A 27,463-nucleotide genomic window follows, 5' to 3' on the forward strand; every position below is an offset into this window, starting at 1 on the left:
CCATTTCAGTCACAGACACTGTGTCGCGTTCTTCCTCTGCGACACCCACAGTAAACAAAGATCCAACAGTCAACAAAGCATAATCCATAAACTGAGCGAGTGATGAACGTGGACCCTCGCGTCTAAGCTTAGTCCTAAGAGGTTGATTTATGCCATCACAGAAAAACTGTACAGTACACAGTCTGGTAAATCAGAATAGTGAGCGATGACTAAAAACTCTTGAATATGGTTCTCCAGTGATCGTGGACCCTGTTTAAGGGCTAATAAAATTCTTGCCATGTCCATACCTGGCCAATGTCCACTTGAACAGCTGCTGGATCCTTGTGTGGCCGAGTATTCTGTAACGGGGCTGACAAGACCTGAGACGTACGGATCTATGTGCAAGCTTTTATTAAAGCAGAAGAGGTCAGAAACACAGGCAGGGTCGAACAATGGCAAACAGGTATAATGAGGGCAAGACAGAAGAGTAATCCAAAACAGGCATGGTCGATAAGCGGCTAACAATATCCAGAGGGCTTGACACGAGGGGTTATCCAATAACAATGCAAAGGTCTAGGCAGGGGGAAACAGTATCCGAACAGGGCAAGACGAGAGAGGTAATCCGAAGTACACAGGCAATAATCAGAAGACAAGGAAACAGACAAGGCAAGACTAGGCTAAGGCTATCGAAACAGGCTCCGTAGAGTAGCTATCGCTAAGAGAGTGATAAACGCATACAATACTCGGCAGCCAGAACGGAGTGAGATTGGGTGTTAAATAGTGAATGAGTGATATGAAACAGCTGTGTGCAATCAGTGCTGTGTGCAATCAGGGCTGTGTGCAATCAGTGCAATGAATGATGTGATATGTAGTCCGGGGTTATGTGCAACAGTGTTTAGTGCGAGAGTCAATGAAAATGGAAAGGGTGACCTCTGATGGCTAGCAGACGGAAGTTCATGGACCGGATACGTAACAACTATAGCGTAGAAAGCATCAGTGATTTTAATGGGTCCTCCTATTTGCTTTTGACATGACGTGACATTCATGTCCGGTGTAGACCGAACGAATGAACGCCAGTGGATGGGGCCTATGGTGCAGTGATGTATAATTATTCATCAGCGTCTTGCTCTGGAGGCAGTCATATGCAAATATATTTACGCATGTGATGTCACAGATCCCACAATATGCATTTCTGGAGTTTGATTAAATAAATGCTGTTATAATGAAGAGATTTTATGAAACTTTAGGGGAAGTTTTAAAGGGATAGATAACACAAAAATTTTAAATTCTGTAATTAATTACTCACCCTCATGTAATTTCAAACCCATAAGACCTTCGTTCATCTTCGGAATACAAGAGAGAGCTTTCTGACCCTCCATAGAAAGCAACAGAACTAACACATTCAAGGCCCACTGCTGTCTATGCAGGGACAGAAAGTTCTTGTATTTCATCAAAAACGTTAATTTGTATTCCAAAATAAACGAAGGTCTTATGGGTTTGAAACGACATGAGGGTGAGTAATTAAAGACTTTAATAGTACAAAGATCTCATACATATAAAAAAAAATTAAGCAAAATTTGATTGCTCATATCACAACCTCTTTAAGACAGGAATAATAAAAGAAGGGAAACTGAGCAGGAAAGGGATACTGCATTTAAACAGACAGAGAGATTTAGAGGACTGTATGTTCAGGTGGACATCACAGAGGAGAAAGATAGAGTTTATGGTGTGCGATTAGAGTCTTCATTGATCTGTGCCATAGAAACATCTTTCCTGTCCACTGAACACAACAAGAGCGGCAAGAACAAGCCAATAAGAGAGGGAGACAGAGGACAGGATGGATGAGTAGTTAGTGAGAGAGACAGAGACATACATTTATTATGCTGACCCTGAGAAAGGAGAAAACAAGACGATGGGTGAAGTGGAGACCAATACGCTACACCATCTCTCAGTGCAATATGAAAGAGAATATTTGACTTGCTTGTCATATACAGAGTCATTTTATATAGCATCTAGTAAAGATTACAATATTGTTACGTTCTGTGTTGTGGTGGTAGTGAAGATTAGCATACAAAGGAATGTGCCCTATGTAACTAATAAACTCAAGTGGGGAAAACAACTTTTACTTGATTTGATTGAATAAAGCCATCTCACTGGATTGATCTGTAGGTGCTATCAGTCAATTGCATGAAGCAAGCTTGCGACAAGGGTTTAATAAGCACGCAATGATGGGTGTTTGCCTGTCACTCAGAAAAATAAAAGATATTTGAGGCAATGCTTTTCTGCTATCCTGCCAAAGGCTGAAAGCTGCCGTTGCCTATCGATACTTCACTCATACTGTGTCTTGCGGAGCTGCACGAGCCTATGGCAACAAAGCCCACCAGAATGGGATGGAGCCATCTGGCTATATAAGCGGGCATTTCGCCATAGGATCCTCAGATTTCTTCTCCTTCACCGACGACTGCAAGATCTTCACTCTTCGAGACTCGAAGCCTTCACCGTGAACAAGCCTCGCAGCAGATCTAGACCCCTTCCTGCTCGGCTGACTTCGCTGCTCCCCAGCCTCCCCAGATTTCGCCGCTCCCTGTGCTTGGGCGCCGCCTACGCTGAAACTGCACTCACTGAGACAGAATGTCCTCATTGCGAGGATATGAGTCTCGCCTCTCTGCGCTTTCAGTTAGCTTTTTTTTTAGAGGAACCTGTGAGGAAAACGCAGCGGGGCAGAGTAACTCGGCTCTCGGAGACAAGTGAGCCCACGCCGGCTGAGCCCCCGCGTGCCTCACTCTCTCCTCATAGAGAGGTTTCTCCCATCCTCTTCGCTCACCCAGACCAGCTGGACAAGCAGCCTCGGCGCTTCACTCCATGGCAGTCCTCCAGGTCTTTCAGGCCAAACTCCTCTGCTGCATGGATGAGTCTGGCCCAGACCCCGCAGCTTTTAGAGAGCTGCGCAGCACGAACGACCTGGCTTTACGCGCCACCAAGATGACGGCTCAAGTGATTGGCAGGTCCATGGCCAGTCTAGTAGTGCTTGAGGTTGACCCTTTACGGAGATAACGGATGCGGATAAGGTCCCCTTCCTCGACTCCCCAGTCTCCCCCACTGGCCTGTTTGGACCTGCGGTTCAGTGTAACGCTTCACCGCCGCACAGAAGTTGTCCCTTGCCAAAGCGTTCCAGTTCTGCAACTGCTTCCAGTTGGCCCAAGATGGCCCTGACTCAGCAGCCCGTGAAGGCCACACCTCCAGCTGCTCAATCAGCTTCTAAGCCTGAGCCCCATCATCGCTTTCGCTCGGCCAGACGCTATCCATTCCCTAAGCACCAGGGACCCCGGCCCAAGATAGTGCTGGACCCGGCGCCTCAGGCATCTTCCTGATCTGCGAGACAGAAAGAGAAAGGGACAAATCTCGCTACAGCCGGACCACCCCCCAAGCAGCCTCTGTCGTGCCTCCAAGCGCCCCGTTCAGTTCCGGATGGTGACGGAAATGTGTTTATGGTAAACACCGTTGTGAACTCTGGGCCCGTTCAAATAGCGCCCACACAACCGAAACACAAAACACAAACATTTTCAAAAAGAGAGCAAATATCCTCTTTCTCTTATCACGAACATTCGGTCCCCGCAAGGCGGGCTGTCGCTCGAAACAATCCAATCCCTTGCCACACGGGCCGAGGCCTGGCAGGCCACCCCCGGAGTGTCAGACTGGGTTTTGGGCATAATAAAATGAGGTATACACTTGAATTCACTCAAAGGCCCCCGCGTTTCAGTGGCATGGTTTCCACCTCGGTTCAGAGCAAAGACGCACACGTCCTGTGCGCCGAGGTTATGAATTTGCTGATGAAAGGAGCCATAGAAATGGTTCCCCCGGCTCAGAGCGAGTCAGGCTTCTACAGCCGATACTTCCTCGTCCCCAAAAAGGATGGCGGCCTAAGACCCATCCTCGATCTCAGACATCTGAACCGCGCCCTCATGAAACAGCCGTTCAGGATGATTACATTGAAGCAGATACTCTTGCAAGTGTGCCCAGGGGACTGGTTCTTTTCGCTGGATCCTCAGTGGATGGAACGGTGTGTGCCCTTGGGAATGGTCTGCAGAAGGAAGGTGGTCTCGACAGACGCTTCCAACACAGGTTGGGGAGTGCTGTGCGACGGCAAACTGGCTTTCGGCCACTAGTCGAAAGAGGAGGGTCGGCTTCACATGAACTGCCTGGAAAAGCTGGCAGTATGTTTGGGCCTTCGCACCTTTCTGCCAGACCTGAGGGGACACCACGTCTTAGTCCGTTCGGACAGCATGATGGTGGTGTCCTATATAAATCTCCAGGGCGGTCTCCTCGAAGCGCCTCTTCATTCTGGTAGAGCGCCTCTCGGAATGGGCTCAGCTCAACTTGCGTTCACTGAGAGCAACACATGTGCCGGGCAGGCTGAACCAGGGAGCAGACATGCTATCTCGGAGCAATGTCCCCTCGAACGAGTGGATGCTCCACCCACAAACGGTTCACAGAATCTGGGAGATCTTCGGCAAGGCAGAGGTCGACCTCTTCGCCTCAGAAGACAACTCTCATTGCCCAACTTATTTTTCGATGGACAAGGATGTGTTGGCCCACGACTGGCCCTACCTCCCCCTTTACACTTTTCCCCCCATCACCCTGATTCCACAGATAATCAGACGAATCAGGGAATGGAAGCACAGGGTTCTGTTAGTGGCCTCGCTCTGGATGAACCAACACTGGTTCGCAAAGCTGTCTCGGCTGCTCTCTGCAGCCCCGTGGCCCATCCCCCTGAGACGGGACCTCCTCTCTCAGGTGAACAGAACAATGTGGCTCCCCCAGCCAGAGCTGTGGGCTCTACACCTTCTCCGACCTCTCAGAGAGCGTGCTAAATACAATCTCTCAGGCTAGGGCACTGTCTACGAGACGACTCGTAAATGGTCTGCCTTCTCCACCTGGTGTACAGCCCGTGGCGCAGACCCAATTTCCTGCGACATATCACTGATATTGTCATTACGGCAAGAGCTATTGGATAAGGGCCGTTCCCCTTCCACACACAAGGTCTATGTAGCAACCATAGCAGCTTCTCACGCTCCTATAGCTGGCCAATCGGTGGGCAAGAACAACCTAGTTGTTCAGTTTTTGAAGGGGTCTAGGAGGTCCTATACTCCAGGACCTAGGACTCCAAGGTCGTCCTGAAGCCAATGCATGGTTACATAAATGTCGGTAACAACGCAAGTAATCCATACATACAAAGAAAACAATACAAATAAGTTCAGAAATTAAGTTCTGTGTAATAAAATGGAATGACCCAGGGGAAAAGTATTGAACACGCTTACTGAAATTTATTTAATACTTCGTACAAAAGCCTTTGTTGGTAATGACAGCTTCATTGGAGAAACTAGTCGTATGCATTGCTCAGGTGTGATTTTGGCCCATTCTTCCACACAAACAGTCTTCAAATCTTGAAGGTTCCATAGGCCTCTTCTATGAACTCTAATCTTTAGTTCTTTCCATAGATTTTCTATTGGCTTCAAGTCAGGTGATTGGCTGGGCCATTCTAGCAGCTTTACTTTCTTTCTCTGAAACCAAATGAGAGTTTCCTTGTCTGTGTGTTTGGGATCATTGTCTCGCTGGAATGTCAACCCTCATTTCATCTTTATCATCCTGGTAGATGGCAGTAGATTTTTATCAAGAATGTCTCAGTACATTTTTCCATTCATCCTTTCTTCAATTATATGAATTTTGCCAGTGCTACACCATGATGTTTTGGGGTGATGTGCAGTGCCATTTGACCTCTAAACATGATGTGTATTATGGCATCCAAAGAGTAAAATTTTTGTCTCATCTGACCAGACTGTATTCTCCCAGTATTTCACAGGCTTGTCTAAATGTTGTGCAGCAAACTTTAAACGAGCTTCAACATGCTTTTTCTTCAGCAATAGAGCCTTGCATGGGGAGCGTGCATACAGGCCACGGCAGTTGAGTGCATTACTTATTGTACTAATTATTTTCTTTGAAACAATTGTTCAAGCGAATTTCAGGACTTTCTAAAGCTCTCCACAAGTGATCCTTGGCTCTTAGAAAACTTTGGATTGTTACCGACATCTGGATTGTTACTGAATGTCAACAGCACCTTTAGAAATATATTTACTGAGAAAAATGATGATGTGTGCAATACTTATTTTACCCGCTGTATATTGCAGTTTTATCTGGCCATATATCATTTTATTTTTACTTTTTTTTTCTTTAATTGTTTTTTTCTGTGGTGTCCATGAAAAGTTGCATGAATCTTGTTATAACAGATTTCTGTTTCATAAATCCAAGCTGTTCTCCAGAGAGGAGGTTTTCTGTGTTTTGCAGCTGTGCCTCAGGTTTAAACAAAAATAAACAGCAGATGCCACTTCCAAAAATGGGAATCTTTTTTAAATGTGGGATGTGAATTGATCTATGGTGCTGTATATCTCTTACAGGCAGTGATGGGGCAGATACAGAAGAGAGACTGGTGGAGCATCTTCTAAATCCAGCCCACTACAACAAACTGATCCGACCAGCGACTAATGGCTCAGAACTGGTGACAGTGCAGCTGATGGTCTCGCTGGCTCAGCTCATCAGTGTGGTCAGTGGACATATTTACATATTGTTCTCTCATATTTACATACAATATGCATATGAATAAAGGTTTCACTAAACTGTTCTAGTTTTTTGGGCATGCTGTGCCTCCTTATGAATTGTACTTCACTTAATCATAACATTAGTTCCCTTCAGAAGAGTTCAACCAAATAACAATCCGTGACAGAGCCAGAGCATTTAATGAAACCCTCTTGTCTATTCAACATCTCTTCTGTTTTCAAATTTGGTCGGTTTTCAGTGTGGTATTATGTATCTTAGCTCAGTAAGCCTACTTAGGCCTAAAATGGAGCTGTGACATAATGCAGTTAGGCTTAGAGGCTTCTGTATTAGCATGATTTTTAGAGTAAAATGATGTCAGTATGCTGAAGGAAGCAAGTATGTACAACAGGAAATGGCCATCTCTGTTCCCACAGGTGCAGCAAATTACCCATGCTTAGGCCTGTCGCAATAATCAATATATCGACTTATCGCGCAATATATGTATATGACCTCAATAATTTTTGGTGACGCAATATATCGCACATTATATTTACTTAAAAATTAATGCAAAAATTAATAGTGTGCACCCTTAATTTACAGAGAAAGAAGGTTCGGGAAAAATCTGTAGATGGAAAAATCTCCATACAAGTTCTTTGTGCATTTTTCTTTTTTTCTACTTGTTACTTTGTACTTTTTGTTAGAACATTTTTATTTACTATTTATTCAGGTTTTTTAAGGTATCTAATATTTTGATACTTAATTTCCATGATCTAAATATTCTTAAAAATTCTTAAAGTTTGCTGTCATTTGGAAGTGTTTAGGCCTTCTTGCATTATTATGCTGTTACATTATGATTATATATTCAGTGAAATAAAATGGTCTTTAAAATGACAATAATATCGCGTATCGCTGTTATTTCTGGGGCAATATATCGCACAACAAAAAGTTATTATCGTGACAGGCCTACCCATGCTTACTGACCACTCATCATTCTATGCTAACTGCTCAGCTGTCAGCCGATTACATGCTTCCTTCATGCTTGTAATGCAATAGCTCACTTACCTGGGCTGAAAGCTGGAGGAAAGCGGTGTCATTCCTGTGTAATTCATCACTGGAGAGCAGGCAGAGGCTTCTTAACATTCTTGATCAATAAAAGAACCATTATGCTCAAGAATGTAGTCTTAAAGTCAATAAAAGGAGATATTAAACCACGAAATGATGAACCATGATAAATACTTTCTTTTTGTACTTTGTATTATATTTATATATTATATTATATTATATTATAATAATATATTTAATAAATTTTAATAAATGCAGGAATGAATAAAACTATATAACTTACTTAAATGTGTTGTTCAAAAACCGATTTAATTTAATTTTTTACGTAAAATTTTACAATTTGCCTTTATTTTTACTTCTCTCTCTCAGCTTGGTATTATTATTATATCATATTATATTTACTATAATAATAATAATAATAATAATTTCATTAATAAATGTTAATAAATGCTGGAATAAATAAAAATTATATAATTTATTTTTATTATTATGAAGTTGTTATTTTATCAAGTTGTATTTAATTAGAAATTTGTATCAACTTTTAACATTTCTCTGTCTGTTTTTTCTTTTACACAGCATGAGAGAGAACAGATCATGACCACCAATGTCTGGCTTACACAGGTCAGTCAATACTTGCATTATTTATGCCCCATTTTATTGTTTTCACAGACACACGTTTGTTTTTCTGTAATTGCAGTGGATATTCCACTGATTGCTATTAAAGCTTACATAACTATTATTAAATAATTCATTTTTTAAAAGATTATCTTTAAGTGTGCATTCACAATTAAATACCTAACATCAACAGGTACCAATAATTAAAAATCTCCCGCCATAATTAAAAAACAAACAAACGTGGTTAAGAGTGTAAATATGCAGAATATTCACTGAAATGAAATCATGAATATTCAATGAAATGTCAATTTGAGCTTGTTTACAACATCAGTATCTCACAAGCTGTTATTACATACAAAACAACCCATGAAAATCTGTTTGTACAGATACAGTACTCTCTTACACATCTCTCTTTTTTTCTCTCTCGTTCTTCATCTTTCTGTCACTCCCTCTCTGAATCATCTGCTCATGGTCACTATGACCATATATGTCAGTTGCAGGAGTTATTGCTGCTGTCAGGACAGGTTACCCATAAAACTTTGCCACTGTGTGTGTGTCTTTCCTAGCCAGAGTGTATGTGCATTATGATTATATATTCAGTGAAATAAAATGGTCTTTAAAATGACAATAATATCGCGTATCGCTGTTATTTCTGGGGCAATATATCGCACAACAAAAAGTTATTATCGTGACAGGCCTACCCATGCTTACTGACCACTCATCATTCTATGCTAACTGCTCAGCTGTCAGCCGATTACATGCTTCCTTCATGCTTGTAATGCAATAGCTCACTTACCTGGGCTGAAAGCTGGAGGAAAGCGGTGTCATTCCTGTGTAATTCATCACTGGAGAGCAGGCAGAGGCTTCTTAACATTCTTGATCAATAAAAGAACCATTATGCTCAAGAATGTAGTCTTAAAGTCAATAAAAGGAGATATTAAACCACGAAATGATGAACCATGATAAATACTTTCTTTTTGTACTTTGTATTATATTTATATATTATATTATATTATATTATAATAATATATTTAATAAATTTTAATAAATGCAGGAATGAATAAAACTATATAACTTACTTAAATGTGTTGTTCAAAAACCGATTTAATTTAATTTTTTACGTAAAATTTTACAATTTGCCTTTATTTTTACTTCTCTCTCTCAGCTTGGTATTATTATTATATCATATTATATTTACTATAATAATAATAATAATAATAATTTCATTAATAAATGTTAATAAATGCTGGAATAAATAAAAATTATATAATTTATTTTTATTATTATGAAGTTGTTATTTTATCAAGTTGTATTTAATTAGAAATTTGTATCAACTTTTAACATTTCTCTGTCTGTTTTTTCTTTTACACAGCATGAGAGAGAACAGATCATGACCACCAATGTCTGGCTTACACAGGTCAGTCAATACTTGCATTATTTATGCCCCATTTTATTGTTTTCACAGACACACGTTTGTTTTTCTGTAATTGCAGTGGATATTCCACTGATTGCTATTAAAGCTTACATAACTATTATTAAATAATTCATTTTTTAAAAGATTATCTTTAAGTGTGCATTCACAATTAAATACCTAACATCAACAGGTACCAATAATTAAAAATCTCCCGCCATAATTAAAAAACAAACAAACGTGGTTAAGAGTGTAAATATGCAGAATATTCACTGAAATGAAATCATGAATATTCAATGAAATGTCAATTTGAGCTTGTTTACAACATCAGTATCTCACAAGCTGTTATTACATACAAAACAACCCATGAAAATCTGTTTGTACAGATACAGTACTCTCTTACACATCTCTCTTTTTTTCTCTCTCGTTCTTCATCTTTCTGTCACTCCCTCTCTGAATCATCTGCTCATGGTCACTATGACCATATATGTCAGTTGCAGGAGTTATTGCTGCTGTCAGGACAGGTTACCCATAAAACTTTGCCACTGTGTGTGTGTCTTTCCTAGCCAGAGTGTATGTGTATGCGATTGGTGTGTCAGAGTAAAAAATGTAGTATAATTATATTAGTGGTCACTATCTGGTCAAACCCAACATGAAGTGTATTAAATGACCATCATTAGACATTTATCACTCTTTTTGTGTGTATTAATATGACTACTGTTTAATCTGTCAGCATTTATGGCCTCAAGTAATTATTTCTAATCTTCTAATCTAGTTTATTAGGACATTTCTATTAGTAATGAAAAGTGACAGATCATTTATACATACGCTAAATATACTGCTAATTGACTGAGAGCAGTGGTGTGTGTGACAGATGAACATGATCTTAACAGCATGTGGAATTGGTTACACCTCCTGTTCACAGGATAAAGAGAAGTTACATTTTCATAACGTGAGGAGAAAAATGTGGGGGGAAAGAACATAAATTAATAGTGTATTTTATTTTTATCCAAAGGGTCAAGGTTTTGCCGTAAACTTGTGCTAGTAGGTGTTGTAACTAGATTATCTGGCTGCAAAACACATCTTTCTCCATTGACAGCCATTCAAAATAATCTGTTTATTCTGCCATTGAGATGAAAGGAAACCCTAATGGATTGCTTTCTCCAGGGATCATAGCCTCTCGAGTCCACCATGGTTATTTATTTTCACTCTATCCTTAGGAGTGGCAGGACTACCGGCTAACATGGAACCCAGATGAGTTTGATGGCATGAAGAAGGTCCGTCTTCCCTCCAAACATATTTGGTTACCTGATGTTGTTCTTTACAACAAGTAAGTCTCAAAGATCATCCCATTTTTGGCTCTTGTGTATTTACAGTACTTACCTAGTTAGTTTATCACTGTCTTTGTCATATCTGATCCTTTCTTTCCATCACCCATACCTTTCCTCTGTCATTAGAGGGTAGATAACATTCCTGCTTATCAGTCTTTGTCTCATTAGCGGTGTTCTCATGTCACATTATATGACCTCACTGTAAATAAAGCATGTTCCTCCTCTATCACTGTCAGTGGAAGATGTTTTAAATTCAACCTAATTAACACCAGCCTCCCTCCTGTGTTTGTCTTTATGTATCATTGATAATCTCTCTGCAGAGACACCCACAAACAGGCCCCAAACACTCGCAGTAGATTCAAGTTCCATTTTCTACTATGGTTATGATATTTTCTGGATTATGTACCTAGCAAATGTGATGTGTCTGCACCAAATGCCTCAACTAAACGGTTACATAAGGCACTTACATTTGAAGTGAACAGGGTCAGGTAGTCAATATTAAAATACACTGTATTAAAAGTATTGCCAAAAGATGTAATCATTATATGTAGGGATGCACAATATCTTGCCATGTGACTTGTGTGCTTTAACTTGTCTGGGTAATGTTGCTTAAAGTTACAAAATCCAGTCTGTCAAGGTCATGGGTTTGATTCATACTGTAGCAAATGAACAAGCTGATAAAGTGTGTCCTTTGAATACAATGTGCCATCTGCTAAATGTACAAGTTTAAATGTCTGTTGTCATGATTACGTAAACTCGCAAATATTGCAATGATACCAGAAACTGAAGTTACAAAACTGTAAAGCTGTAAAGCACTGTTTACATGAAGCAATCTCTATCTACAAATTAAATCAGTGATACATAACCAAAAGTTTACCCACCTAGAAAAGTTTCGCACTTGAAAAAGGTTTTTTGACAATTCTGACAATTTTACCTCAATAATAGTAAACCTTTTAAAGAAAAATAAACAAGTAAATGTGGTTGCTTTTTATGTTACTGTATTAATTTGTGCCATTAAAAAAATGACGACTGACGAGTCTAAGTGGGCTTTCACAGCACTTTTGTTGTGCACCTGGTTTCATTTGACATCAGAGTTCGGTTCATTTGGATAATGTGATTGCGGTTTTCTGAACTTCTGAACCATACCCGAGTCTGTCTAAGAGACAGTCTGGGGTACAGTATATGCAACAAACAAGCAGAGATCATTTATATCTCATTCCCACTCACCTTCAGCATTCTTTTGAACCTTTGCATTACATTTGTGACAAATGATGCATGAGCCGTTATGTGTTGGCGCTTTAGAAACAAAACCAATTTTTCAAAATCCAAAGCACAAAAGTGAGGTGAGCAATCAACTGTAGGCTATCCATTCATTTTGCCATCTTCTCCTGCTTAGTCATTTCCTTGCAAAAGGGGTAAATAGCTGCTACTCTGGTGACGCAAACATACCAGGGTATCTGCAAGATTTTTAAGCTAAAATGTAAGACTTTTAAAGACTTTTTGTAAGACCTGCACAAATAAAATTAATACCATATAAGCGGGGTAGGGCAATGCCTATGGTACTATATTAAACTATAAAATGACTATAAAAAGCATGATTTACAGTTCAGATATAGGTTTTCACAAAAAGTTTTATAAAATGATAAACTTCACATTTCAGCCTTTAAACCATTAAGAAAATGGATGGGTCAAAACGATCCAATTATTCAATTAATTTAAAGAATGGTTATCAATCAATTCTTATATTAATTAAATAACATATATTTTACTGTCTTAATTGTTAAAATTTTTATAAGGCATGATCCACCAGTTCACATTTACAACTGCAGCGTAAAAACGGGTGGTGCTTTCTGAATGGCAGAAATATAGCAGTTTCCCCGGTACAAAAAGCAGCGCAGCACCTGACTTTGAAACAAGCAGTGTTTATTTAATCAAATTATAGCCTTTTGAAGTTTAACTGTCACATTCAGCCAAATCGCAATTCTTGTCTTTCCGTCCCCAAATTTAAGACCTCTTGAAATCATAATTAAGACTTTCTTGTACCATTTAAGACTTTTTATGTCCTTAAATTAAAAAATTTACCATTTTAAGGACCTGCAGAAAACCCTGATGCACTGTGGCTCTGAACCAAAAACACAGTGTGAACCCAGTTCAGCAGGGGGATGCGGGATCATTTGAACATTATGCCACAAATGCTATTGATAAAGTTTACTTTGAAGTATAAACCATCTCGTAACCTCTCTGTCTCCTTCCCCATCAGTGCTGATGGCATGTATGAGGTGTCTTTCTACTCCAATGCTGTCATCTCCTACGATGGAAGTGTCTTCTGGCTGCCACCAGCGATCTATAAGAGTGCCTGTAAAATTGAGGTGAAGCACTTTCCCTTCGACCAGCAGAACTGCACGTTAAGCTTCCGCTCGTGGACCTACGACCGCACAGAAGTGGACCTGGTTCTGCGTGCGGACGTGGCTAGCATGGACGATTTCACACCCAGTGGCGAGTGGGACATCATCGCTCTGCCCGGCCGGCGCAACGAGAACCCCTCGGACCCAACCTACGTAGACATCACCTATGACTTCCTCATCCGGCGCAAACCCCTCTTTTACACCATCAACCTCATCATTCCTTGCGTCCTCATCACCTCGCTGGCCATCTTGGTCTTCTACCTTCCGTCAGACTGCGGGGAGAAGATGACGCTCTGTATCTCAGTGCTACTGGCCCTCACTGTGTTCCTGCTGCTGATCTCCAAAATTGTGCCGCCCACGTCTCTCGACGTCCCTCTGGTCGGGAAGTATCTGATGTTCACCATGGTGCTGGTCACGTTCTCCATTGTGACAAGTGTGTGCGTGCTGAACGTGCATCACCGGTCACCCACCACACACACCATGCCTCCATGGGTGAAGCTAGTGTTCCTCAACAAGTTACCTGCTTTGCTTTTCATGCGGCAGCCACGCAACAGCAGCGAGTGTCAGCGTTTGCGCCAACGCCGGCGTGCCGACGAACAGCAGGAAGGTGGGCGAGCGGGTCTGGCTGCTGGGCTCATGGGGGGTTTGGGCCTGGGCGGCTCTTCGTCGGGGAGCAAAGAGAACAATGAGGCGTGCACATGCTATGTGAACCGGGCCTCAGTTAAACAGTTTGGGGCAGAGTTGCGTGGTGGAGGGGGGTCGACAGATGGACTAAACGGGATAAGGGAAAGTGGGAGAGAGGCCAGGGAAGGAGGTTCAAATCCATTGCAAAGCTCTGCTCTAGCTCAGGGAAAGCAGCAGCCCCCTACAGTCCTCACCCAGGCTCTGCTGGCCCAGGCCTGCCCAGGGTTTGAGGAGGCTGTAGACGGAGTCCGCTTCATCGCAAGCCACATGAAGAGCGAGGACGACGACCGTAGTGTGAGTCATTCTGTTTCATAATCACATATCTGAATGTGCTGATGAGTGTTTTCATATTAGCAACAATAGCATGCTATTATTCATAGCAGTCATAAGCTCCGTCCACACCGCAGGAACTTTCCCCAGGAACTAGGAACTTTGGGCCGGTACTATTTGTGTTTCCATCACAGGAACCAGGATCTAAATAAAGTTTCAGGTAAAAATTTGCCCCTCAGAAAGTACCTGCTTGCGAGGTAGTGCTTTTTCAAAGGTCCGGAACTTTTGGGGTGGGACTTGGGCACTGAACATGCTGATTGGTTGAGTTCACGCATCATTGTATTTCAACCACCATATATTCGCATAATTTTTTTAAATATTACTGTTATTGTGTCATGAAATGTAGTTTTTAAAGTATTTCAGGTGAAAATGTAGTTGTTTAAAAGTCAAATCTGCAGTTTATTTATAAAGACAGCGCCTATTTGAAAATGTGCTTTGCCCATTTCGGAGATGTGGGCTCCACACAATCAGCGGGTGCTCAGTGCTCATGTTTCCCAATGAGAGCAGCCTCAACTCGGCTAGTCCTTCTGACATTTGCTGCTGGCTCTGATGTCTCTGTAGTGGTTAAACATAAGATATCATTCGTTTTGGGTCAATCTAACAGGTAATCTTTGGTCTTTATTCTATTATTCTATTAATATGGTAAAACGAAAATGAAAAGAGGCAATACTGTTTGATATAATATTTCGTTTCATTATAATGTATGTACATTCCCTGAAGTACATTTCTGCAGCTAGTAATATGTTTAAATGAAAACGAAAAGAGGCAGTGGTGTTTGATATCACATTTCGACTTATTGAAAATACAGTGAGGAAAATTGCAGTAGCCAAGGCGAGCTGACTGACGTTATCGAGTACGCTGCTATTCCATTTGCAGAATTATCGGACTTGCATCGTCCCATCCCAACTTGCGAAATCCGAACTACCGAGGATGCAAGTCCAAAATTTGCATAGGCTACTTGGTATTGAGAAATGCGTGCAGACCTACGTCACCAGACTATTTTCCTAATCTTCTCGGTACTTTAGACCGCGATGGAAACGAAGACAGCAACAGGTCTAGGGGGGAAAGGGTCCTGGGACAAATTGTTCCAGGTAATTGTGGTGGGAAAGAGGCTTTTGTTTAAATAATACTTCCTGTTCATTGGTGTGTCTTGATGACTCAAGCTGGAAATATGAGATGAAAACATTTCCTTTTGTTCAAACTAAATAACTTCATTGCTAAGAAGCTAAAATGTTATTAGGCCTGCACATTTCATTGAATAAGTAATTTTGATTGCAGAATGATCATGGCATGCTTTGATAATCGAAACAAGTGCCAATTATACCATTAAATTTAAAGGCATGCTGTACTGTAGTTCACTCAAAAATATAAATTATTCCATCTATTACTCACCCACGTTATACTAAGACTTTTGTTCATCTTCAAAACAAATGAAATATTTTAATGAAACCTGAAATGTCTGTCCTTCCATAGGAAGTCAATGCAGATTTGACCTGTAAAGTTTGTTCTCACACATTAACCAAATGTGGTTAAGCCTCAGTTGACTACAGTATATTTATTGTATGTGAGTTGATCAATGTTTGTATTTGAATAAAAGCCTGAAGTAAATCTGCTCATCATAAAAAGTGGTCATGTCTCTTAAGAGACATTTTCATGAACATTTTGAAGCATAAAAGATTTGGAAGGGACTTTAAAGGGATTAATGCACCCAAAAATGAAACTTCTGTCATTAATTATTCACCCTCATGTCGTTCCAAACCTGTAAGACCTTCGTTCAACTTTAAAACAAGTTTTTAAACTTGTTTCAAACAGAAAACAAGATTATTTTTCTTACCCCATTGGCAGATTATTTTGCTTGTTTCAAGCAAAAACTCACTTAATTTTGACTTGTTTTTTCTGAAAACAAGACAATAATTTTTACTTGTCTAGAAAATCCTTCTTGATTTAAGAATTTTTAGATATTTTGGCTGGAAACAAGACAAAAGATCTAAGCTAGAAAAGCATTTTTTGCAATGCACTGCCGTGTGTGTATCCTGTCGCAAAATGCGGCGAAAAGTCCTATATGGTGATAAAAGTGTGATTAAGGTATGTACATGTCTTTACTGCACTTCGATAATGCGACTAAAATAGGAATACTCCACATGTCTTAATTCGATTAGTGTTTACTTCGAGTATGACTTTAGCCGGATTAAGGTAATCAAAAATGTCTGTTTACATGGTAGGCTAGATTCTTAATCAGAGTATTGTCTTAATCGTGTTAAAATCTGAATATTGTTGTACATGTAAACGTGCTCGATGGTATGCAGCTGTCATATTCAAAATAAGTGCTGCATTTTAATGTAAAGTTTATCCCAATCAATAATCATGATTACAATATAAAGAAAGTTTGTCGTAGTCATCCAGACATAGGGTTGCCACCCGTCCCTTAAAAGATGGAATCATCCCGTATTTAAAGTCCCCATGAAATCAAAATTAAAGTTGTTTGGATGTTAGTATCAATATGTTAGTCTCAAGGTTATCTATAAGCCAGTGTGCTCCAAAACAGTGACAAAATTCGAATTTTGAAGATAAGCATTCAAAGCTTGCAGTTCGTCATTTCCACCAAAATGGATCAAATATTTTTTTGACGTCACCTCGTACTTCAGCTTCTCATCAAATCTTCTGACCAATCAAATGCTCTCTAGAATCCGAAGCGCCCGCCCCCTACACTATCGGTCACTTGTTCACAGTGTTAGTCTTTTCTGTATGGTGAATGGCACAATGGCACAGTGCACAATGTAGGCGATAGGGAACGATTCAGACAGTGAAAATATGCTTTTGACTGGGGCAAATGAGGTCTGGTTTCACGTTGTGTAACGCGAACCGCGAAAGCGCACAGTCTGATCCGGACTTTAGCTCTGGTCCAGAGACGCGATCGCACGGAGCGGATCATATGTGCGAGTCGACATTTATTCAAAGACTATAGAATACCCAAGACTTGTCACTCATATAGTTTTGAATGGGGAAAAATGTAACGCTTAATATGGCTGCTCAATCGCAGGAAGCCCCGCCTTCTGAATGAAAGAGCCAATCGCTAATCGGTAAAGTCAGCGCTCTGAGACGTGTGCTCAGGGCTGCGCATGCGCACTGGCTGATCTAGCCTGAAAAATACGCTTTTTATAACGCTATTTGAGCAAAAGAAACAACATTTATGACGCAGTTGTTGTCAGATTTCATTGGTGATTTCAAATATAAATTTAATCGTAAGCTTAGTGAACAGTTTTGGAGAATTTGATGTTTCCCCATTCAAAGAGATAGGAGCTGCACTTGCATGCCCGAGAGGTGTTTCAAAGATGGCCGCCGAGTGACATGACTTGCCTTAAAGGGACTTTGATATATTAAACACTTCTAAAACTGCAGCCTCAGTATGATCATGATCACCATTTTGTTTTACTAAGAGTTTAATATTGAATCTAGGGGGTAATCTATTTGACTGTGGCTGTCAAATGCGCTTTACCGATCTCAACAGCTCTGGCTTGAGCAGATATAAACAAAACGCTATTGGCTATTTTAAAAACGGGGGCGGGGCTGCTCGATATGACCCGCCCTGTCTTCCTTTTTCAGTTGAAATTACATCACCACATAGAATAAGGCTGTGTGTTTCAAGGCCCTTCAGGGGACCTTTAACGGTAAAATGATGCATCCCGTATAAAATCAATTGTCCCGTATTTTACAAAGGCCAACACATAGTTGAATCAACAAATAGGTATTGTGCACTGTTTATAATACTAATTGCAATTATAATTAAATTAATTTCATAAGAAGTATTAGAGAAGTTCATTTTTGTTGTGATTGCATTTTGGCATCTTTGTTTCCATAGCAACGGAGTCTCCAGAACGTGCAACGTTAAGGCCCTTTCACGCGACCGCAGCATGCGGTAAAGCTGCGTGGTTTAAAACATCTATAGAGCTCACATCCGCCCTTTGAACTCAAGGCTCTCCAGATGTAAGGCTGAATGGGAAATTTATCAATGGATCTGTTTAGTAACTAATGATGAACGCGCAGTTTGCAGAGAAGCTTGCTCACGGTGGACTGTCTAAATGGATAGTTCACCCAAAAATGTTTTGTTAAACGTTTACACACCCACAAGTTGTTTCAAACCTGAAATAATTTATTTATTCTGTTAAACATAAAAGAAGATACTTTGAAGAATGTGGGTAACCAAACAGTTTCTGGTCCCCAATGACTTTAAAGTGACAGAAACATCCGTGCTTCTAAAGGTATAGGCTTATTGTTTTATTAAAATTTGGATAGTCTGTTAATATATTTCATACATTATCAGAGCTTAGTAGACATAATTATTATATTTTTAGGCATTATTAGCCAATAATTAATAGGTTATAGGCCTATTTTATGTTATACCCTATTCATTAATTTATCATTTATATTAATCATGAATATATACTTAATAAATATTCATATGTCATTTGGCATTTTAAAAAGTTTAAAAAATGCTAAATTATTTAGACAAAAATGGGACAAATAATTACATAATAATGAAGTCCTAATTGAAACAAATTACTGAAAAAAGAATAAAAATTCATCCCATCCTGGTAACAGCTGCAGAACTGTCAAAAAAGACTAATAATAATTAAATAATTATAAATAATCCAATTTAAAATAACAATATTAATGTGTTCTGTTGCAAGTTTACATAGCCTACATGAGCATGTTTTCTCATGGTCTACTGTTGAGCTATGAGTTCCTCACTGATTGCCCTTGGTGTTTTTTTTGGGGGGGCGGGGGGTGTCATGAGTAGGTGTCCCTTATTTTGCCTTGCTGAAGGTGGCACCCCCTTTCCAGACAACATGTATCACCTACAGCCTTTTTTAATTGGACATAAACTGTAGCTGTAACATGTCAGACTCTGTTCCTAGTTTTGTGTGTTTTGCTCCCCATGTGCCTTCCATGCCCTTATTTGGTCCTTCCTTTTCCCATTATGTTCCCTGATTAGTTCTTCATTTGTTCCCAGCTGTGTTTAGTTAATTATCCTCATTCCCCTGTGTGTATAAGCCCCAGTCTGTTCCCATTCAGTCAGTCACGTTCAACGTTACGTCAGTGACTGACGAATTGGGATCTCGCCAGAGAGCCCAATCACCTTCGAGTGTTAACTAAACAAGCCAATGACAGTTGGATGACGCTCTATAAAAGGAGAGCGCGTGCAAACGCACATCAGCTTTTCGCTTCGGAGCCGAGCCTTCTACAGGACGAATCTCCGCGAGTGTTCGAGAAACAGCTGGCGTTGGTGTGACGGCGTATCAGCGGGGGTTGCCATCCAGGCTGCTGAAACCTCGGCGGGCTGCAGCTTTCATTCTGCGGTCTCACCGCGACCTCCCCTGGGCGCTTCAGCGCTTTCACTAAAAGAGTGTTGTTTCCTTCCCGGGGCACGTAGTCTCGGCTCCTCAGCGAAAAACTGATGTGCGTTTGCCAACTGTCATTGGCTTGTTTAGTTAACACTCGAAGGTGATTGGGCTCTCGGGCGAGATCCCAATTCGTCAGTCACTGACGTAACGTCTCCGTTCCCTCCTTCAGGGAACGAGGGTTACACAAGTAACCTAGACGTTCAGTTTGGTTTTGTCGGGTCTAGTTTTTGAATGTTTTTCGATTCCTGTGTGTGTGTTCCTTGGTGTTAAAATAAAGTTAATTATTTCTGGATTCCCTCCGTCTCCTCGCTCCTTCGTCTCCGTGCTCCTCACAGTAGTGCACCTTGACAGAAGACCCGACCAAAACAGAAAAGTAAGCGGTGCCCCTTCTCCCGTGTTTTTGTTTTATACGTTTTTTGTTTTCAATTTCGTTTCTCCCCGCCAACATGGAGGAACGAGCGACGTTCATCGCTGTGGCTCAGGCGGGCCACGACCCGTTCACCTACGTGAGGGCATTCGTGCCGCTCACCCTCGCCAGCTCTCTGGGTGGGGAGACCCTGGTGACACTGTTCCGGCTCGGGATCACATACCATCGCCCCGTGGAACGCCCAGACACCACCAAACTGGACTGGAAGGAGGCGGTCATCCGGTGTCTGGAGAGCCTCCGATCCCGATCCGGAGGCCCTCCGCTTGCCGCTCCAAAGTCAAGCCTGCCATCCATGGCATTCTCAAGCCCGCCAGCCGCTCCTAAGTCAAGTCTGCCAGCCGTTCCTCAGTCAAGCTTGCTGACAGCGGCATTCTCAAGCCCGCCGGCTGTTCCTCTGTCAAGCCCACCGGCCGCTTTGATGTCAAGTCCCCCAGCCGCGGCATTCACCCCGAACTTAAAGGGGAATCTAAGGAGGATAAGGCGGTCGTCTCCAGCCCCAGAGCTCGCTCCAGTGTCGGCTCCAGCCTAAACTCGGGCTCCTGTTCCCGAGTTTAGCCCACGGAGGGCTCCTGTTCCCGAGTTTAGCCCAGGGAGGCTCCTGTCCCCGAGTGTAGCCCAGGGAGGCTCCTGTTCCCGAGTTTAGCCCACGGAGGGCTCCTGTTCCCGAGTTTAGCCCACGGAGGGCTCCTGTTCCCGAGTTTAGCACAGTGAGGGCTCCTGTCCCCGAGTTTAGCCCAGGGAGGCTCCTGTCCCCGAATGTAGCCCAGTGAGGGCTCCAGTCCCCGAGTTTAGCCCAGAGAAGGCTCCAGTCCCCCAGGGTAGCACAGAAAGGGCTCCAGTTCCCATGTCAATCCCAAGGAGGGCTCCAGTCCCCAAGTCAAGCCCAGGGAGGGCCACTGTTCCCGAGTTAGGCCTACGGAGGGCCTCTAAAGATGATATTTTCCCCAATTATTTTTTTTTGGGGGGTGGATAGTATGGGTCCATCCGTAGTGGCCGGGCCGAGTGGCGAGGCGGAGGTTCCCTACTCCGCCATGGCCATCTGAACTGTCTGATCTGCCATGGCCTCCTGAGTTCCCTGCTCCGCCAGGGCCTCCTAGTCTGCCTGATCCGCCATGGCCTCCTGAGTTCCCTACTCCGCCATGGCCTCCTGAACTGTCTGATTCGCCATGGCCTACTAGTCTGCCTGCTCCGGCCATGGCCTCCTAGTCTGCCTGATCCGCCATGAGTTCCCTACTCCGTCATAGCTCCCCAAACTGCCTGCTCCGCCTTGTCGCCCCGAACTGCCTGATCCGCCATGGCGCCCCGAACAGGTACCGCTCTGGAGGCCTGCTGTCTCGTGTCTGTCCTGAGGGGCCTCCAGAGTGCCCACCCCCTCTCCCCGTTGGATGTTGTGAGGCACGAGGACGCGCTTCCGGGAAAGGGGAGTAATGTCAGAGTCTGTTCCTCCTTGTTTTGTGTGTGTTTTGCTCCCCATGTGCCTTCCATGCCCTTATTTGGTCCTTCCTATTCCCATTATGTTCCCTGATTAGTTCTTCATTTGTTCCCAGCTGTGTTTAGTTAATTATCCTCATTCCCCTGTGTTTATAAGCCCCAGTCTGTTCAATTTGGTTTTGTCGGATCTACTTGTTGAATGTTCGTCGATTCCTGTGCTATGTGTGTGTCCCTTGGTGTTAAAATAAAGTTAATTATTTCTGGATTCCCTCCGTCTCCGTGCTCCTCACAGTAGCGCACCGTGACAAACACCAGTGTCCAGATTCTATTTCTCTCATACTTACTCAACTGGACCTGTATCTCCTGAAGTGTAAAAATGAAAAGATGAGTTGGTTAGTGTTACAAAAGTTCTAATCACTAATTGCTAAATTATATTATAATGGTAAATAATTTTTTGGCAACTACATCTAAAACAAAGTCAGAAATAACACAAAAACTGTTAGAGTGTGCATTAGATCATCCAGGCCTGACTCAAAACTTGACATTCATTATGAGCTCAGTGAAAGCTTACACACATTCCCACAGACACACTCAGATCAATATGCAGCTCCACACTTGTGGTTTAATAATCTCTGATGTGGAGGCTTTGACAGGCAAGTCCTGAAGCATTAAAAAGAGATGTGGTCTTTAGCCAAAGCATAGCTACACATCAGCACTACACTCACTGTTGGCATTTAAATTGCTTACAGTCCCATTCTGTCAAACACCGTGTGAGTCTCAGTATTACTCACGAATGACAGTAGCAGTCGTGCTGAATGATACTGGAGGTGATTTTTTTTTTTTTTTACAGAGATGTGCATTTTACAAGCCAAGTGATAGACGCCAATTGATCTATTTCTAGAAAGTTGAGGTGATTAAGCACTGAACATATATTAAAATATATATATTCAACTGACCCCTCGCAGGGAATTAGATTGACAGGCGATCTGACCAATCATAACGCAGAATCTGCCATTTTTGTCTGACAAACAAACCAGACCAGAGAGTAGATTACTGTAACGTTGGTGGACTTGAACTTGAAAAATGGTGTGTATTGACATCTCTCCGCAGTTGAAACAAGATACTTCTGATGTTCATTCATGTTTATTTTGTGCTTTAAGTAAATATGAAAAGATGATTGGTTCACGTGCCGCTTGAACTGAGGCGCTACAGCGACCTGTCACGACATTAAAGAGCCACAAAATGGCATTTATTGTTTAAATTTCTTAAAAATTACAAAATTTGTTTTGTTTCATTCCAAAAGTAACCTGTTCTGTCTTGTCTGTTTGTGTGTTATTATCAGTTTCCTTCTTGCTCCGCGATGTGTTTTTCACTGCGTGATAACGTGTGGCGTGAGAGTGGCATGACTTGTCAGACATACAGTAACAAAGGGGGGCGGGACTTCGTGAAGGTTCGATTACATTAAAATGTTCCGGCACAACCCTAATATTTGTAATAATACCAAAAATTATTTCAAAATCAGTAATATATTCTTAATGATTTTATTTTTGTAATTTATTATTTTATTCTAAAAATAAAAATGCATTATTTATTTTATGAGTCATACAGTGCTTTAAATTATTTTATCTTTTAAGTTCCAAAGAGATATTAATAGATTTATAGCGAGTTTTTTATTTATCTTTTCACATTATTTTGATGATATTGTTTAGTTAGAACAGTCAGCAATATATTTTATAACTCAGCAATATTTTTAAGTGAGCTTGAGCAGTTGGTTTCTTCTTAAGAGCAGGAACACAGTCAACATGGGGTAAAATTAACAGCACTCAGTAATTCTGTCAATCATCTCGACCTGCACAGAGTTTCATTCTCATGATAACAAGGCGTCTCCATGCCAACTCCCTTGCAGCCTTTGCCGTGCTTACGGTTCAAGTCCCGTGTGTCTCACCTCATCAGAGCACTGTGGCGGAATGAAGTCTCTGTTCACATTAACCTTTTCCTTCACCCTCTTCTCTCTTCCCTTCTCTCACTCACTCCCACACATTCACATCCAATTTCCCATCTTATGTTTACCTCAATCTTTTTTTTTTACCCCACCCCCACATTTTATGTGTGACTCATCTATGTCCTGTCTCCCTTTTACATCTGACATCTTCATCTCTTTTTGACATTTCGCCTTTCTAAAGGAATAGTTCACCCAAAAATGAACATTCTCTTTCTCAGTTGTTCAAAACACATTTGCTGCTACTTTTTCACACAAAAGGAGAATTTTGAAGAGTCATGCAGCTGTTTGCAATGTAACGAGTTCAAAGTGAGCACGTCTGTCAAGTAACAAAAAGGACACTTTTCTTTGCTGATTCATTTGTTGTTATTCATTCCTCTCTACTGAAGTTCTCAAATCAAATATGGCATCTGTGGCCAAGGTTTAACATCATGACGTATGGTCATTTATAGTCGTCAGAGACTAAACGTCATAAGGTCTGTCCAAACAGTATATTCTAGTCAAGAACCGCCCACTTCGACAGGAAGAGCAGCTGGACTGACATGTACAAGAGTCGGTCACAGTTTGTATTGCCATTTATGGATGAGGCTATCTGACAAACATTATACCAGATTTGGACAAAGAAATTCAACAGGTAATGGAATTCTGGGAAACTGGGAAAACGTATTTGAACACCTATAAAATCTTCAAACTTCAGACTCTAAAACTTTCAAGCCAGCATTCAGTTTGTCTTGACAATTATACTTTTTTCACTGTTAATTAAGTCAAATTGCTTTCCCATTCATTTGAATGTTTTACCATTGAATTCAAAATTCAAATTGCAGTATTATCTGTTTATGCTACCTGAGCATAAATTCATGAATTAAATTGGAATTGTAAAATCATTCTTAATTTTAATCATAATTAATATGAACTTCAAAAGTGGCTTTTGTGGTGCATTTTTGTCCTTTTTAGAGAACAAAGAAAATGAGAGAATGGGAAATATCAGTATACAGGTTTGGAATAATCACAGATAAAAATAATTACAGAATTTTGTGGAAAATGTATTTCACCCCATTCCTTGTTCTTTTTCTCTTTGTCCTCTGTTCTACTTGAACACATATGGCACACCAGTGTTATTTTAAATTATTTATATACTATTATAGAATTTATTAACATTTTCACTTATCTTTTACTTTTATATTTTAAGTTTTAATTTCAGTCAGCATTTTTGTAATTTTGTTGTGCTTGTCATTTTTATAAAATTGTTAATCATTTTAAGTACTTCAGCCTAAACATATTTCTGTTATTTGCCATCTAAATAATCTAATATTTATATTTTATTTCCGTTTTATTTAAATTAATGAAAACAATTTGTAATAGTTTTATTTAAAGGTGCTGTATGTCATTTTTTTGACTGTACTTAAGCATAAAAATACCGTAATATGTTTGCAGATATTTAGGAATCATGCAAAGTTCACTTTGAAAAACAATCCTATAGCCAGTTATTCTACTTTGAAATGTGTGTTCCGTGTCGGAATGTCTGTTTTGTTTTGGTCTGTGTGATTCCGCCCACTGCCAGTTTAACCAAATAGTATTTCAACTATGAGGGTTGCCACTTCGCAGAAAACAGAACATATTGCAGCCATGGAATCCAGCAAATGAACTGGGTCAGAGATCATTTCTACCCGACCTAAAAAGCCTCGGCATCCATCTAAAAAGCTTTATGACCAGAGGAATATTAAAACACGGATAAACTCACAGTGCGTGAGGCTCGTCAGTATTGTTAATTGTGCTCATTCCTCTTGCGAGTCCTCAAACAGGCAATCTGCGTGAGCGTCGAGTTTGAGGAGGAGGGAGTGGGGCGGGAGAAACAATATTATGAATTTGGACTGCAGTACCCATTTCAACCGTTAGCTGTCAATAACAACCCTGCTGTACATCTCTCAATCCAACCATCACTCCTTATTTCATCTGCTGTTCTTTTTGTCTTACAGGTGAGTGAGGACTGGAAGTATGTGGCCATGGTGATTGATCGTCTATTTCTCTGGATCTTTGTGTTTGTGTGTGTCTTTGGCACAATCGGAATGTTCCTTCAGCCTCTGTTCCAAAACTACACAGTCAAAACTATTACCAACACACCCGGCTGACTAACCACCATCCACCGCCACACCAATGGACGCTACCCACCATCAGTTGCGACGGGAGGGCGAAGGGAGGGGGGGGGGGTCTGCCGAAGGAGAGGGCAAATGTCACTCTGGACTAACGTTAGGTTTATACAGACCTTTTTTGGAATATCACACAGAGTGGGGATTTAGTCCAGGATTCTCATTCAGGCCTCTCGTCCAGTCCACTTTCTCCTCCTTCTAGCCAATCAGAGTCAAAGGAGACACCTGTTTACTTTGCTCAGCAGCCAATCAGTACTCTTCTCTGCAAATGGAAAGCCATCCACCGCCCACAAGCTCCGAAACGAGCAGTCTGCTTCCTCAAGAGTCTTCTGTTTGTTACCTGTACATGTAAGATAGTCAGACAAGGATGAATTTAAATGTCAGTTTTAACATTGTTTCTATCTGATTTTCATCTATCTTATTTATTTCTTATGGACTAGAAGCCTGTCATGATCCATGTACTGCAACAACATTCTCTTTTCTTTGCGAACACAGTGTCTGGTCCTTCAGAATGGGCTTTGATGCAGTATTGTATTATTATTGATATAATAAATGTGTGAATTGTATTACTACAATACACAACATGAAGAGGGAGGATGCCTGGTGAGATATGAAACACAGTGACAGTGACTGTTTATAAAGACTGAAGGAATGGTGGTAAAGTCAGTTGAAATTGCCAAAAAGGGGGCCCGCTGTGATCTAGGACAGGGTTCCCATTTCCCACCCATAAAAATCTCGTCCCGAGCCTTGTGATTTTTCAGTACAACACTGAACAGATGAGCTCTGAGCTGAATGAGCCCATTTAGCCCCTAAATTCTTTACAGAGGTCTGCAGTGGTCAGGCAGACTGGCTAATACATAGATAGACGAGTCTTAAAAAACCTGAGAGTTCAAAATGAAGAGACTGAGAGGCCAAACTGACGTGAAAAGTTGTCATGATGAAATTCTGAGCAGTACTGCGCTATTATTAGGCCTCCTGTACTTGCTTGTACTTGTACTCTCCTTTCTGTCTGTCTTCTATCCTTCTTGTCTATCTCCCCTGTTCCCATCAATCCTCGCACACCACATTACTGCTTCCTCAGAAACATATAATACCTTCTCATGAAAATATAAACCATTGGTTATGACCATTCTCATATTCAAAAGCACATTTAGTCAGTGACTCATTGACTTCCTTGATTTTAATCATTATTTACTGGATATAAATATCAGTGAACCTGTTTTTGCAAATCAGTAGATCTCAGGATAATTTGAACATTTGTCATTCCCAGAGTCTGTGCTTCTTGTTTGTTTATTAAGTTTTTTGGGCAAATTTGGTTATTATTTATTTGTAGAATTACAGTACTTCCAGCTCTATTTAACACATTTGATTTAAATATTTAAACTACCATTTAAAAGTTTGGGATCTGTAAAGTTTTAGAAGCCTCATTTCGTCACCAAGGCTGCATTTATTTGATCCAAAATATAGTAATATTACGAAATATTACAATTTAAAACAATTGTTTACAATTTGAATTGAATTTTAAAATGTAATTTATTCCTGTGATGGCAAAGCTGAATTTTCAGCAGCATTACTCCAGTCTTCAGTGTCACATGATCTTTCAGAAAGCTTTCTAACATGCTGATTCAGTACTCAAAAAATATTTATTT

General features: G+C 40.9%; 1 protein-coding gene across 2 annotated transcripts in view; it reads left to right on the top strand.

Moving 5' to 3' along the window:
- LOC107594892 (neuronal acetylcholine receptor subunit beta-2-like) overlaps positions 1–27,242 on the top strand; it is a 39,901-nt gene extending 12,659 nt beyond the window's left edge. Inside the window, exons 2-6 of one of the 2 annotated variants that reach the window (XM_016285106.1) lie at positions 6,432–6,577; positions 8,209–8,253; positions 10,879–10,988; positions 13,250–14,372; positions 25,644–27,242. In XM_016285106.1, coding sequence (XP_016140592.1) covers positions 6,432–6,577; positions 8,209–8,253; positions 10,879–10,988; positions 13,250–14,372; positions 25,644–25,796 — 1,577 coding nt within the window. In that variant the 3' untranslated portion in view covers positions 25,797–27,242. Of the gene's footprint in view, positions 1–6,431; positions 6,578–8,208; positions 8,254–9,624; positions 9,665–10,878; positions 10,989–13,249; positions 14,373–25,643 lie in introns of those variants that run through there. The other variant, XM_016285114.1, reaches the window with a different exon arrangement.
- The last annotated feature ends 221 nt before the right edge of the window (positions 27,243–27,463 follow it).

The sequence above is a fragment of the Sinocyclocheilus grahami genome, unplaced genomic scaffold (genome assembly GCF_001515645.1).
Source record: "Sinocyclocheilus grahami isolate Dianchi unplaced genomic scaffold, SAMN03320097.WGS_v1.1 scaffold11.1, whole genome shotgun sequence".
In the NCBI taxonomy this organism is placed as follows: Eukaryota; Metazoa; Chordata; class Actinopteri; order Cypriniformes; family Cyprinidae; genus Sinocyclocheilus; species Sinocyclocheilus grahami.